The following is a 13,305-nucleotide window of genomic DNA, read 5'->3' as shown; positions in this document are numbered from 1 at the left end:
GTGGCTCCAGAACCGCTGGAGCATTCTAAGGCCTCCTGTGAGGCTTTGGCAAGGCACTTTGCAGATAAAATTGATCAGATTAGGTGTGTTACTCTGCACGCTGTGGATACAGTTAGTGAGCAAGAGGCGGCCTGTGGCAAACCGGTTTTGTGGGATCGGTTCCAGCTTCTTCCTCCTGATGAAGTGGACAAGGTGCTTTCATCTGTAAGGCCAACCACCTGCTTACTTGATCCTTGCCCATCTTGGCTCAGTATGAGCTGCAGAGAGAGACTGGGTGAGGGGATCAAGGCGGTGGTGAACGCCTCCCTTGAGGAGGGAGTGATGCCATCAGCCCTCAAGGAGGCAGTGATAAGACCGCTCTTAAAGAAGCCCTCCTTGAATCCTCAAGTTCTGAACAACTTTCGCCCAGTCTCAAATCTGCCATTTTTGGGCAAGGTGATTGAGCGGGCGGTGGCGGTGCAGTTGAAGGCACACTTGGAAGAAACTGATTATCTAGACCCATTTCAGTCGGGCTTCAGGCCTGGGCATGGGACAGAAACGGCCTTGGTCGCCTTGGTGGATGATATGAGGAGGGCTCTGGATAGGGGTGAATGCTCCTTCCTTGTTCTCCTCGACCTCTCAGCGGCTTTTGATACCGTTGACCACGGTATCCTCCTGGACCACCTGGAGGGGTTGGGCATTGGAGACACTGTATTGCGGTGGTTCCGGTCCTTCCTCTCTGGCAGGTACCAGAAGGGAGCACTGGGAGAGGAGGTTTCGGACCCGTGGCCACTTACTTGTGGGGTGCCACAGGGTTCCATCCTCTCCCCGATGCTATTTAACATCTATATGAAGCCGCTGGGGGCTATCATCAGGAGGTTTGGGGTGCAGTGTCCTCAATATGCGGATGACACGCAGCTCTACCTCTCATTCAAATCTTCACCAAGGTTGGCCGTAGAATCCCTGTCCAAATGTCTGGAGACGGTGAGTGGCTGGATGGGGAGGAATAAGCTGAAGCTGAACCCTGACAAGACCGAGGTACTTTTGGTGGGAGACAAGAGGAGGCTGGGGGATGTTGACCTGGTGTTGAATGGGGTACGGCTACTCTTGAAAGACCAGGTCTGCAGCCTGGGGGTCATTTTGGACTCCCAGCTGTCCATGGAGTCTCAGGTGTCAGCTGTGAGCTGGACAGCGCTGTATACTCCATCTGATATGGCGGCTGCGCCCCTTCCTTCCCGACCATCTGCTCCCATCGGTAGTACATGCCCTGGTCTCCTCTCGTTTAGACTACTGTAATGCGCTCTACGTGGGGTTACCCTTGAAGACGGTTCGGAAGCTGCAGCTGGCACAGAACGCGGCGGCTCGCCTGATTAAAGGCAGCCGCCGGCGAGATCACATCACTCCAGTGCTGAAGGAGTTGCACTGGTTACCAGTTGTTTTCCGGGCCAAATTCAAGGTGTTGGTTTTGACCTTTAAACCCTATATGGTTCCGGCCCAGCCTATCTTAAGGAGCGCCTCCAGCAACACCAGACAGGCCGCTTAACAAGATCAGCCTCGGATGGCCTTCTCTCTGTCCCATCAGCCAGGACAGCTAGACTGGTGGGGACGAGGGAGAGGGCCTTTTCTGTGGTGGCCCCCACTCTGTGGAACTCCCTCCCTAGGGAACTCCGTCATGCCCCCTCTTTAATGAGCTTCCGTCGTGCATTAAAAACATGGTTGTTCAGGCAGGCATTTGGGGTGGGTTAAGGTATTTTTAAAAAAAAATTATGGTAGAATTTTATTGTTTTAAATTGTTTTATGGTATGTTGTACATCGCCCAGAGTGGCTGGGTGACCAGCCAGATGGGCGATTAATAAATTTAATAATAAATAAATAAAATAAATGGGATGCAAAGCGGAAGCAGCAAGCAGACGGCCCCAACTAACTATGAGATGTTTAAGCCATAGCTGGTCATGACATGTGAACCAGCTCAGAGTCTCTCCGATATACAACGTTATTTCTGCCCCTTTTACCGAGACAGTGGGGCAGAAGGGACGAGGTTTGAGGTGCCACTTCTGCCTTACGTATTTATTGGATTCAATTCCAGCAGGGGATGCCTGGGAGAGGAAAAGTGACGGAGGACCCGTAGAGATGGCGTCCAAAGAAAGCAAGGGCGAAGAGGTGGAGGAGAAGGTTGGGGCTCAAAAAGGAGCAAAGATGCCAGAGGAAAACGAACCGACAGAGACATGGCGGGAGGAAACAGCAGGTACTGCCTATTTAGATTTATTTATTTAAGACCTCTGTCCTGCTTTTCTATCAGATTTATTATGACTGTGACAACACGTGGAACCCACAACAAAATGTATGTCCTCACCTCCTAGCTGCAGTGCTGCTGTCCAGGGTTCCAGCCAACCATGTCTTCTTCCAGGATACTGTAAGCTAGGGGTGGGCAACTTGTGGCCCTCGAGAGGTTTTGGCCTACAACTCCTATCATCCCTCACCATTGACTATGCTGCTTAGGGCTGATGGGAGTTATAAGCTAAAATATCTAGAGGGTGACAAGTTGCCTACCCTACCATAAGGAACTCAGTCAGGGCATTCCACTCCCTGCCCCTCGCCACCCCCATTTTCTGATTTTCTTTTCCATTTGACAGTCACGCTGTGGGTACTGAGCAAGCTCCATCCTCATTGGCTGTTTCGAGTTTGTTTGGTTTTGCTCCTTCAGGCTTCCTGTAAACACTTTTGTGAGAGTAAGTCCCATTGAACTCAGTGGGGCTTACATTGGAGAGCCAGTGTGGTGTAGTGGTGAGAGTGTTGGACTGGGAGCCGGGAGATCCGGGTTCTAGTCTGCACTCGGCCATGGAAGCTCACTGGGTGACTTTGGGCCAGTCATAGACTCTCAGCCCAACCTACCTCACAGGGTTGTTGTTGCGAGGCTAAAATGGAGGGATTACATATGCCACCTTGGGTTCCTGAAAGAGGAAAAAAGGCGGGATATAAATGTAATAAATACATAAATAAATAAGAACATAAGAAGAGCCCTGCTGGATCAGTCCATCTAGTCCAACATTCTGTTCACACAGTAGCCAACCAGCTGCCCATGGAAAACCCACAGGCGGAACATGAATGCAGCAGCACCCACCCTATTTCTAAGTAGACATGCATAGGATTCTGTTGTTAGGATTTTTTTTTTTTTTTTAAAGATCGTACTACTGCAGACCTCAGGGTTTCTTCCAGCATGCTGATACTTCCCTGTTGTTTCTAGAGCATTTCTACCACAGGCTAAAATTCTGCAACTTTTCCAGGGCTTTCTGCTTCTGTTTTAAATGCAGGATCATGATGAGCTTCCTTTACATGCGTTTCCCTTACCGCTTTTCCCCCTTATCTGTGTGCTCTAGATGCTTCATTGTACAGCCACTAGATGGCACTGTGGTCTAGCGCCACTTACTGCATGACTTCCTCTTTTCACGTGGGAACTCAATGCGCTGTAATTTGAGAGCTCATTATCTCCGATCTTTTAAAAACGGGATAAAGATCATTTAGCGCGGGAGACGCCCTGGAGGTTGATGACATCATGTAAATAACCTGCAAATTTCCATGAGTAATGAATCTCAATCGCAGGATAAAAGCCGTATGTGGAGAAGCCCTCAGTGGCCCCATTTTGACTCTAACCAAGAGAACATAAGAAGAGCCCTGCTGGATTAGACCAAGATCCATTTAGTCCAGCATTCTGTTTGCACAGTGGCCAACCAAGCTGCCCACAGGAAACCCACAAGCAGGACAGGAGTGCCACAGCACCCTCCCACCCATGTTCCCCAGCAACTGGGGTACATAGGCATACTGCATCTGATACTGGAGGCAGCACATGGCCATCAGGACTAGCAGCCATCAACAGCCTTCTCCTCCAGGAATTTGTCCAACCCCCTTTTAAAGCCATCCAAATTGGTCTCCATCGCTACGTCCTGTGGATGTGGATTCCATAGTTTTAACTCTTTATTTTTTATGTATTTACTTAAAAATATTTCTTGGCCGCCTTTCAGGGCAGAAGCCCTCCCAAGGCAGCTTACAACAATAAAATACATAAAAACAGTTAAAACATTAAAAGTGATTAAAAATATAAAAACAACGATGAAAGCCAGCAATAAAAACAATTAAAACCAACAATAAAACCAACAATGATGTTAACAGCAGCAACGGTAGCAGTCATATCAAGAGAAGGCCATGGTAAAATAATATGTTTTCAAGGTCTTCTTAAAAGTCTGCAGTGACAGAGCATGGTGGACCTCTGATGGCAGCTTGTTCCAAAGATGTGGGGCCACCACAGAAAAGGCCCTCTCACGTGTGGTCACCCACCTGACTGCTCTCATGGGTGGGCAAATGAGAAGGGCCTCTCTTTCTGATCTGAAAGTACAGGCAGGCTGATATGGGTGTAGGTGGTCCTTCAAGCAACTTGGTCCCAAACCATTTAAGGCTTTAAAGGTCAAAACCAGCACTTTGAATTGGGCTCGGAAACGCACCAGTAACCAGTGCAGCTGGCACAGTATAGGTGTTATGTGATCGAATCACCTCGCCCCCACCAGTACTCGGGTGGCCGCATTTTGCACAAGCTGGAATTTCTGAACCGTCTTCAAAGGCAGCCCCACGTATAGCACATTACACAACTCTGCACCGTGTGGAAAAGTCCTTCTTTAGGAAGGAAGGATAGTTGAAAAGAGAGCGTGAGGATAGGGGGTAGGTAGGCAAACATATTTGCAAAGTAGGTGAAGGGAGGGAGGGAGGCAGAAAGGGAGGAAGACTGGTTGGAGAGAGAGAGAGAGAGAGAGAGAAGCTGGCAGGGAAAGATATACAAAGTGGTGGAAGGAAGGACGGATTCTTGGAAAGAGAAATTGGGGACCATCATGTCATGGACAGATATGGAGAGATATATTTCAATAATTACAACTGAATCTTAAAACACTGAAGAACTTCTGCAGATAAATATATATTTAATATATTGAAACTCATGTGATCCCCATTGACTGTAATTGGATTTTCTATGTAATGTTTGTGTTTAAATAAATTTTTAAAAAAGAAATAAAAAGTCCTTCCTTTTAGCTGTCCTGAATCTCCCACCAATCAGCTTCATGGAATGACTCATTTGGGTTCCAGTACTATGAGAGAGGGAGAAAAATGTCTCCCTATCCACATTCTCCACACTATGCATAGTTTTGTACACCTCTCTCATGTCTTCCCTCACTCCCCTTTTCTCTGTGCTAAACAACCACAGCTGTTGTAACCTTCCCTCACTGGGGAGTTGCTCCAGCCCTTCGATCATTGTAGTTGCCCTTTTCTGCACTTTTTCCAGCTCTACAATGTCCTTTTTGCGGTGCAGTGACCAGATCTGTACACAGTATTCCAGGTGTGAACGCACCATAGATTTGTATAAGGGCAGTATGATCTTGGCAGTTTTATTTTCAATTCCTTTTCTAATTATGTCTAACATGAAAATTGCCTTTTTCAAAGCAGCTGCATACTGGGCTGACATTTTCATCAAGCTGTCCACCACAACCCCAAGATATCTTTCTTGATCAGTCACCATTAGCTCAGATCCCATCAGCATATACGTGAAGTTGGGATTTTTTGCCCCAACATACATCACTTTACACTTGCTTACTCTGAACTGCATTTGCTCTATTTCTGTTGGCACTCAACACCTGAGTTCGCTATTAGAGGGAGTAATTGCTTATTAGTTCTAAAGCACTTGAAGTTTCCTAGGTACTGTACAAATATTAAAAAACAACAACACATTCCCTGGCTGCAGGCTTACAATCTAATAGACATGATACAAAAGAAAAAAAAAGGAGTGTTGGGTGGGGGAAGAGGAAAACAAGTGAAATTCAGGCACTAATTCTTCATAAAGTTGCATAATGTTTAATGGCTAGGTGGAATGGCCACTGTGAGGAGATCGTTCTGGGAGGGCAGATGACCGAGCATGCTCCGTAGCCACAGAATGTTGAGCGTCTGTTATAAAACTGGGGTCAGGGAAAGTGGAATGGAATAGAATGTAATATCATATCCCAGAGAAGGACATTGCTGGCTGGTTAGAGCCCTGAAGAAGAGCAGTCCTATTAGAAGATGTGGGCAACGCTGCAACATTTTGTTGCATATCCCACGCACATGATATCTTCTTAATGTCTCTCTTGTCCATTTTTATTGTTGCACTATTTTGTTCTTGTTGTAAGCCAGTTAGAAAAGTAGTTTTGAAAAGCAGGATACAAATGATTTAAATAATACATACATGGAACACGTTTTTAGGATTCTCTCGCTCTCTGCCTCATAGATGATGAAATTGTGACATTGATGAGCGTAGAGAACTTTGAAGAGGAAGGCCTTGTATCTGCAGAATCACTCCAGGCTTTACCAGGAGGATCCCAAGAGATTTCCTTTGTGACTGAGGCTGCTGAAAGTGAGTATCCATTCCAGGCTGGAGTGGGGAACCAGCAGCCCTCAGCATCCTCCAAACTCTCTGGGTGTTGTGGGCCCACTCTTGCTTTCTTGGCTGCCCCTCTGGGAACGACTTCTTCTTCTGCTTTGTGTCTGTGTACCTGCAAGAGGTAGAAAATGGATAGGGTGGCAAAGAGCAGGGCTGGCCCAAGACCTTTTGCTGCCCAAGGCGAAGGACAAGAATGCGCCCCTCCCGTTCCATGTACAAATCTGTCTGCAGATGAATCTGTCTTCGGCACTAATGATGAGGCAGTGTCCTCCACTGAACCTGAAGGCAGCAGGCTAACTTAGGGGGCTGCAAGGCACACAGCTCTCTCCTTGAACACCTTGCTGCTGCCTCCCAGCATCTGCTGCCTGAGGCAACTGCCTCACCCTGCCTCATGGTAGGGCCAGTCCTGGCAAAGAGAGAGAGAGAATGCTATACAACCTGCAATGCTGCAAACTCTACCCGCCAGTCGATTTTTCCCATGGGTCAATGGCCTATGGTAGCAAAAAAGTTCCCCAGCCCTGCATGATAGATATAGCAGGGCTAATTTGCTATTTTATCTAGGATCGGCCTTCCGCATGAGGAAGGGCTCCGCTCCTGGAAGGTCTCTCTACCCACTTTTCGGGGATCCCCTCTCCTCCCACACCGCAGCTTAGGATGTCGGGGGAATCCGTCTTGGGGCTGGAGCTCGCTGATCTTTCATCAGTTTGGCCTCCTGGACTTCAGCTCGTTTTCCTGTGAACTGATCAGACTTGATCTGCAAATGTCAGCCATAATTTCTGCAAATTATGCAGCTGCAAATTGTGAAAATTGCTATTTACACAAATTCAAACACACACACACACACACACACACACACTGAAAACCTTCCTGGACTTCGGGAAGAAACCCATGGCAGTCAGGAGCGCTGCGAAAATCTGGCAAGCCCCAAAAGTGACGGATTTCCCCAGCGGCAGCCATCCCTACCATGGGTCACCCTGTTTGTAGGTCTCCTGACCCTCTGTGTAGCATTTTCAGGGAGCTGGAGGGGCTGCCATGGGAGAGGGGACGGGGAAGTCCACTTCCGCCAGCACAGCTGATCCAGGTTAAATTTGGATCCAACCCATGGGTTTTAATGGTTGCTTCTGCTGTCTTTATCTTGTAGCGTTTCATATATTTACTGTTTTTATTTTAATTTACTGTACACCACCCCGAGAGTTTTAACTGTAGGGTGGCATAGAAATTTTCTAAACCAGCCTCCCCCAACCCCGTGCCTTCCAGACAACTCCCATCATCCCCAGCCAGCATGCAGCCCAACTAGGCTAAGCCTTTTCAGGGGATGTAGACAGCAGAGCCATTTTTTCAGCTCTTTGTCCTCCATAAATATGGTCTGCTCTCTCTAGTTTTGAATCCCCATTACCTCCCTTTTCTCTCTCTTCTAGGTGATGGCTGGGAGAGCGGGAGTGAGTGGGAGCCATATGAGGTCTTGTCAGAAGATACGGAGGATGAAGACATGGAAGATAACTTTGGGAATCAAGAAGGGCTGGAGAGAAATGAGGACGACCCAGCAGAAGAGTGGAAAAATAAACCCAATTGCCAGGGCAGTGATTTCAACGGAATGCCAGTTCAGCCAAAAATCTACAAAGGCAAGAGAAAGAACCAGTGCAAGGTTTGTGGGAAGAGCTTCACTCGTAAGGCGAGCCTAAAGGTGCACCAGAGAATCCACACAGGAGAGAAGCCCTACAAATGCACCGTCTGCAGCAAAGGCTTTTGTGATAAAACAAGCTTTCTTAGACATCAGAGAATCCACACCGGAGAGAAACCGTACAAATGCCCAGAGTGCGGGAAGAGCTTTAACCGGACCACAAACCTTATTACGCATCAGAAAACCCATGTGGAAACCAGAGAGAAAACGTTTCACTGCTCCAGCTGTAGCAAGAGCTTCTACAACAAGTACAGCCTTAAGACGCACTGGCGAAGCCACACTGGAGAGAAACCGTATAAATGCTCCAGCTGCAGCAAGAGCTTCTGTGATAAGTCAAACCTGGAGGCTCACTGGCGAGTGCACACTGGGGAGAGGCCCTTCGAATGCTCGGAATGTGGAAAGAGCTTCAGCGATCGCAGAACCCTCCTCAGACATCAGAGAATTCACACGGGGGAGAAGCCCTACAAATGCACGGAGTGTGGGAAAAGCTTTAACGACCTCGCAACGCTCCTCAGGCACCAGAAGATCCACACGGGAGAGAAGCCATATAGATGCACTGAGTGTGGGAAGAGCTTCAATCAGAGCTCGCATCTCATCCGACATCAGAACACGCATGACGCGAAACGCCACAAAAGCAGCTCGCGGGGGGCCAAAGCATCAGTCGGAACCAATATCTTCTTGGACATCGGAGGCTTCACCCAAGAGAGCTATTATGGATACACTCACCCCGCGGAGACCTTTCACTGGCCTCTTACATCTTACGCCTCCTCCACAGAGGCAGGAGAAGGGGGCATGCCCAACTTGTGGACTATTGAGGAGACCTCTGTTGGAGACCAAGCCATCCTAGTTATGAAAGAATTCACAGAGGACAGGACCTTAACGCTGTGAGCACTCAGGGCACGGGAGGCGTTTCAGCCAGGCATTTCACCCTGTTGGCATCATGACCCGCCCAAGCAAGAAGCCATAATTACGTTTTGACTCCTTTAAAAATGATCACATTTCCAAGAATAGATGCCTCGATCCGAAATCTGAGAGAGGGGGACTAGCAAAAGCTTCACTTGGAAAAAGGCAAGACTTTAGAAAGGACGACATTAGTTCCGGTTATGCACGGAGGACTTGATCCTTCACATCTTAACCCACTAACTGCTTGGCTTAGAGTGGATATCCACAATTTTACTGGGGAAACAGTACAGGGATTCTCAAAGGTTAACTTTAGGATGTATGCCTTGGAGAAGGAAAAAAGAGACAGATCACTGAGAATGATGCTATTTTGAATGGCCTTCAGTAAAAGCTTCAAACCCAGCTGTTTTTCTGTTTGGCTTCCAAAATGATTAATAATCTTGTTTTCTCAGGCCAGATGGAAGCAAAGAGATTTCATGAAATTCAGCAACTTAACAAGTGGTGCAGGAATCCCATCTCTTGAAGAAGTTGGGGTTGTATGAACACTTTCCCTCCCTCCTTGTCTTTCAAATTCGGTCAGATTTAATTCAGCAGGTTAAGGAAAATTAGATACTGCTCTCTCTCCGACATACTCTGACAAACACCAGATTCTAAAAGGATGTTTTAAAAGGGTTAGCTGTTTGGTACCAGTAGATGGCAATACAGACTCTCATGTTTGTAAGTTGATTATAGATTTTCCACAGCAAATTTCTAAAAGCAGTGCGGGGGGGGGGGGGGGCATACAATCAGAACAAAGGGTTGTTGTTTCGTACATTACACAAGGTTAAAAGAAATTAAATTTCAAAATCAAACTTCGAGGGAGGGCACCTGGAATTGCACAGATTGCAGGCCCACATTGCATAACTCTAGATGTCACAAGGTGTTATGGGGTTTTGTTTTGTTTTGCTTTGTTAATTGAAGAAAGTCACAAATATAAACCACAAAACTAGCTGGATATATCCAGCTGTTTTAAATCCTGTGTTACAAATGATTAAATAATAGCCCGAACCAGAAATGTGAAATGTGCAAAAGAACTCTCTGTATCGAGGAATGGTTAACTTGCAGAAGGGAGGCTAAGAGCCAACATGTTCCATCGAAATCTGGAAAACGGCAAAGACTCCCAAATGGAGAACAGGTTTCCTCTTCATGGAGTTTTGGAAGGAGCGAGTCCCTGGAAACACTCTGCCAGATTTCGTGACCCATGCTGTAGGTCAGCCTTCCGCAACCTGGTGCCCTCCAGATGTGTTGGACTATTAACTCCCATCATCTCCAGCCAGCACGGCCAACACATTCATTGATGCACGGATATCCGAGAGATCTTGTTGTGCTTCCTAATGTACTGGCATGCTCTCTTCGCAATCCAGCACAAGAGCTGAGCCTGCCAAAGAGCATTTATTTCAGTGGGTTTAAGCATGCTGCAGACCATTTATGTCCATGGGTTCCAGGGCGCTTAACTGTGGCCACTAAAAATCATAAACAAAAAGGATGTAGGCTGCAATCTTATGCAAATTTGCAAGGGAGATTGTCCCCTTGAAATCAGAAAGCCTTACTTCTGTGTAAAACCATGCCTAAGCCTGCCCTTGGACTCTGGGAAATGACTCCATCAGAAGTCAAAAAGACTGTTGCGAAGTGAAGGTAGATGCGTATAGGATTGCAGCCTGAGGGTGTCCATCATTCTAGGACAGCAAAGAATCCCTTGGTGGAAGCAAACAGTCTCCTCCAGGGGAGTTCGCTATTCAAGGAAATGTTTAAAGGAAGCGCTTGATTCTTACATGTAGACTTCCTGCAAGGTAGGAGCCAACATTCTTCAACTGCATTCCAAGTTAACCCCTAAAGGAGAATAAAAGTTCAGAGTTGATGCCTTGGCTTTTACTTGATCAAGCCCATTGAGGGTGGTGGTGGTTTAAAAAGCATGAAAATATTATTGGTTATTTGACACTAAAACGCATGGGATGGTGCATGTGGCTGAGTTCCACTTTGTCAGGGACACTAACTTTTTGCTTAAGGTTGTGCCTCCCACGCAAAGTTTCAGTAGACTTTCAAGGCTGCAGTCGTAAAACACACTGTTTAGGAAAGGCTTCTCCGACCGGGCACCCTCCAGATCCGTGAGACTACAACTCCCATTCTCCCCAGCTGGCATGGGAATCGGCTATGCTGGCTGGGGATAATGGGGCTGTGGTGCAACGCATTGGGAAGGCCCCAGGTTGGGAAAGGCTGTGTTAGGGAGTGAGCCCCATTAAATACAATGGGATTTGTTTCTGAATAAAACACGCATAGGATTGTGATGTAACTGTAATATAAGCTAGAGCAATGATAAATAGTGGGAAAGGGGAACTTAGTGGGTGCATGGGCTGTTTTGTGAGTAAGAAGGGGCAGGTTGAGCGTAAATAGAGGCTGTGTGTGGAGTGAGTCACCATCCATGAATGCATTGTGAGTTTTTGAATACTGAGATATTAAATTTTTATGAATGGTTAAATAAAAGCCTCCCATATTTTTTTTTAAATGCTATAATGCATGGCTCTTTTAAACATTTTTAGAATGCAATCCTATGCATGTATAGATGGAAAAAAAGTCCTACACCTCCCAGCATTCCTCAGCCAGCAGTTGTAGGATTTTTCCCCATCTAATTTTGCATAGGATGGTGCCCTAAATGGTATCTCATCTTCCAGAGTAATTAGGGTTAAAGGGTTGGATGCAGATTTAAGCGTGAGCAACTACACTCGTGAAAGTGGGCTTTTCTGCCCCCCTTTCCCACAACAGCTTCTCCAGCACCCTGAAAATGCTTCACAGAATTGGGAGACCCTGCGGGATGGGGCAAGTTGTGGTGTGGGGAGGATCCCCAAAATCACGCCGAGGGGCCTTTCCGAAGTGGAACCCTTCCTCTCAAAGAAGGCAGATCTTCGATCCAACCCAAAGTCTTTAGCAGGGTGGGGTAATGTAAAAAAATCACTTCATTTCTTAAAACAATTTTGGACAGTTCAAAGCCTGTTCTAGCAAATGCGGACACTTACTAGTAAGGATGTAAATGAGGGTGTAATTGGGTCATATATTTCTTAAAGGCACTTGGTATTATTTGAGAAGTATTGTCGAATATCACGTGTATACACCCATGCCATGCTGTGTTAACCTTTAACAAAGTCTGTCCCCACTGACAGAAGGTACTCTGCTGGTCTTGAGACTTTCTGGAAAGGGCTAGAAATGATTGTATTGTGAAGCTAGTTTTGGAAACTTATAACCAAATTTAAAAGTAATTCTTTACCTATAAAGTGATAGAAATGAGGATGAAATTTGGTCATTTACCAAAGGTACTTGGGTTTGAGATTACTAGTAAACGAAAGAATTTTCTCAAATTGACATTACACCCTCCCCCCGTCCCAGCCTCTTGTGATCTTAAAATTATCACAAAATGTTAACATTTACTAGTTTCTGAGTTCTGCTGTGTCACGGGCTTTCTCTGTGTTTTAGATTTTGTTTATTGTTATTCTTGCTTAGTTCACATTATTGCTATTTGTATAACATTGAATTCTTCTCATTTTAACCTCAGTGGGTTGGATCCAGTCTTAGTCATACTTAGAGTAGACCCACTGAAGTCAGAGGGACTGAAGTTAATCATAACTTCTTCAAGTAGGCCCATTGAAATCTGTAGGACTGAAGTTATTCATGACTACTTAAATCCCATTGATTTCAGTGGGTCTACTCCACATATGACTAAGCCTGGATCCAACCCATTGTCTTTTCATTTCTGTCATTTAATATGCTTGTTAGTTATGCTGTAGAACACAGCACTTTGGAGTAATTTACAAGCCAAGTTAGCACAATGTTAATATGCAATTGAAAGCAACCAGAAGTAGATGGGGAATAATCCCCGTGATCATTCAAGTGGCCTATGAAAAGATCTTTGACTGGAGGACTCCATTCTAAAAATGTTACAACGCTTCAAAGAAAACTGAATTTGCAAATATAAAGGCCTTGGGCTATAGCTTTGTCAGTGTATAAAGGTGTGAAAGCATCTGACCACTGGCCTCTTTGCTCATTCAGTATCACATACAAGTGGGGTCTCCTCCTCCAAATTAAGCCTTTCTCTATTTTGCCCTTCTGTAGAACATGTGTATGTGTATGTGTGTTTTTTTGAAAAATAGCTGGCTGTTGTAGGTGGCTACCTTTATTATGCATGGTTGCTTTAAAAGGACTGTACTGTATACAAATTTTAGTGTATTGGCAAAAGTGCTCTGCAAATAAAGAGTCATGAAATGTT

The 13,305-nt window shown here is 46.0% G+C and overlaps 1 protein-coding gene and 1 long non-coding RNA gene across 12 annotated transcripts in view; one reads left to right on the top strand and one right to left on the bottom strand.

Annotated features, from left to right (window-relative positions):
• LOC146356059 (uncharacterized) overlaps positions 1-12,858 on the top strand; it is a 42,669-nt gene extending 29,811 nt beyond the window's left edge. For 9 of the 11 annotated variants that reach the window (XM_084831451.1, XM_084831449.1, XM_084831460.1 and 6 more), the window contains 3 exons: positions 2,066-2,224; positions 6,278-6,403; positions 7,849-12,858. In XM_084831451.1, coding sequence (XP_084687577.1) covers positions 2,066-2,224; positions 6,278-6,403; positions 7,849-8,999 — 1,436 coding nt within the window. In that variant the 3' untranslated portion in view covers positions 9,000-12,858. The remainder of the gene's footprint in view (positions 1-2,065; positions 2,225-6,277; positions 6,404-7,848) is intronic. The other 2 variants (XM_084831457.1, XM_084831458.1) reach the window with 1 other exon arrangement.
• Positions 11,695-13,305, bottom strand: LOC146356058 (uncharacterized). Its single transcript, XR_014787314.1, has 2 exons — positions 12,776-13,305; positions 11,695-12,589 (listed from the first exon to the last, which is right to left on the bottom strand). It is a non-coding gene; the product is annotated as an uncharacterized LOC146356058 (long non-coding RNA).

The sequence above is a fragment of the Heloderma suspectum genome, chromosome 2 (genome assembly GCF_057233095.1).
Source record: "Heloderma suspectum isolate Gila_16-S chromosome 2, 16-S_ref, whole genome shotgun sequence".
Lineage (NCBI taxonomy): Eukaryota > Metazoa > Chordata > Lepidosauria > Squamata > Helodermatidae > Heloderma > Heloderma suspectum.
This window is presented reverse-complemented; position numbering and strand designations above follow the sequence as displayed.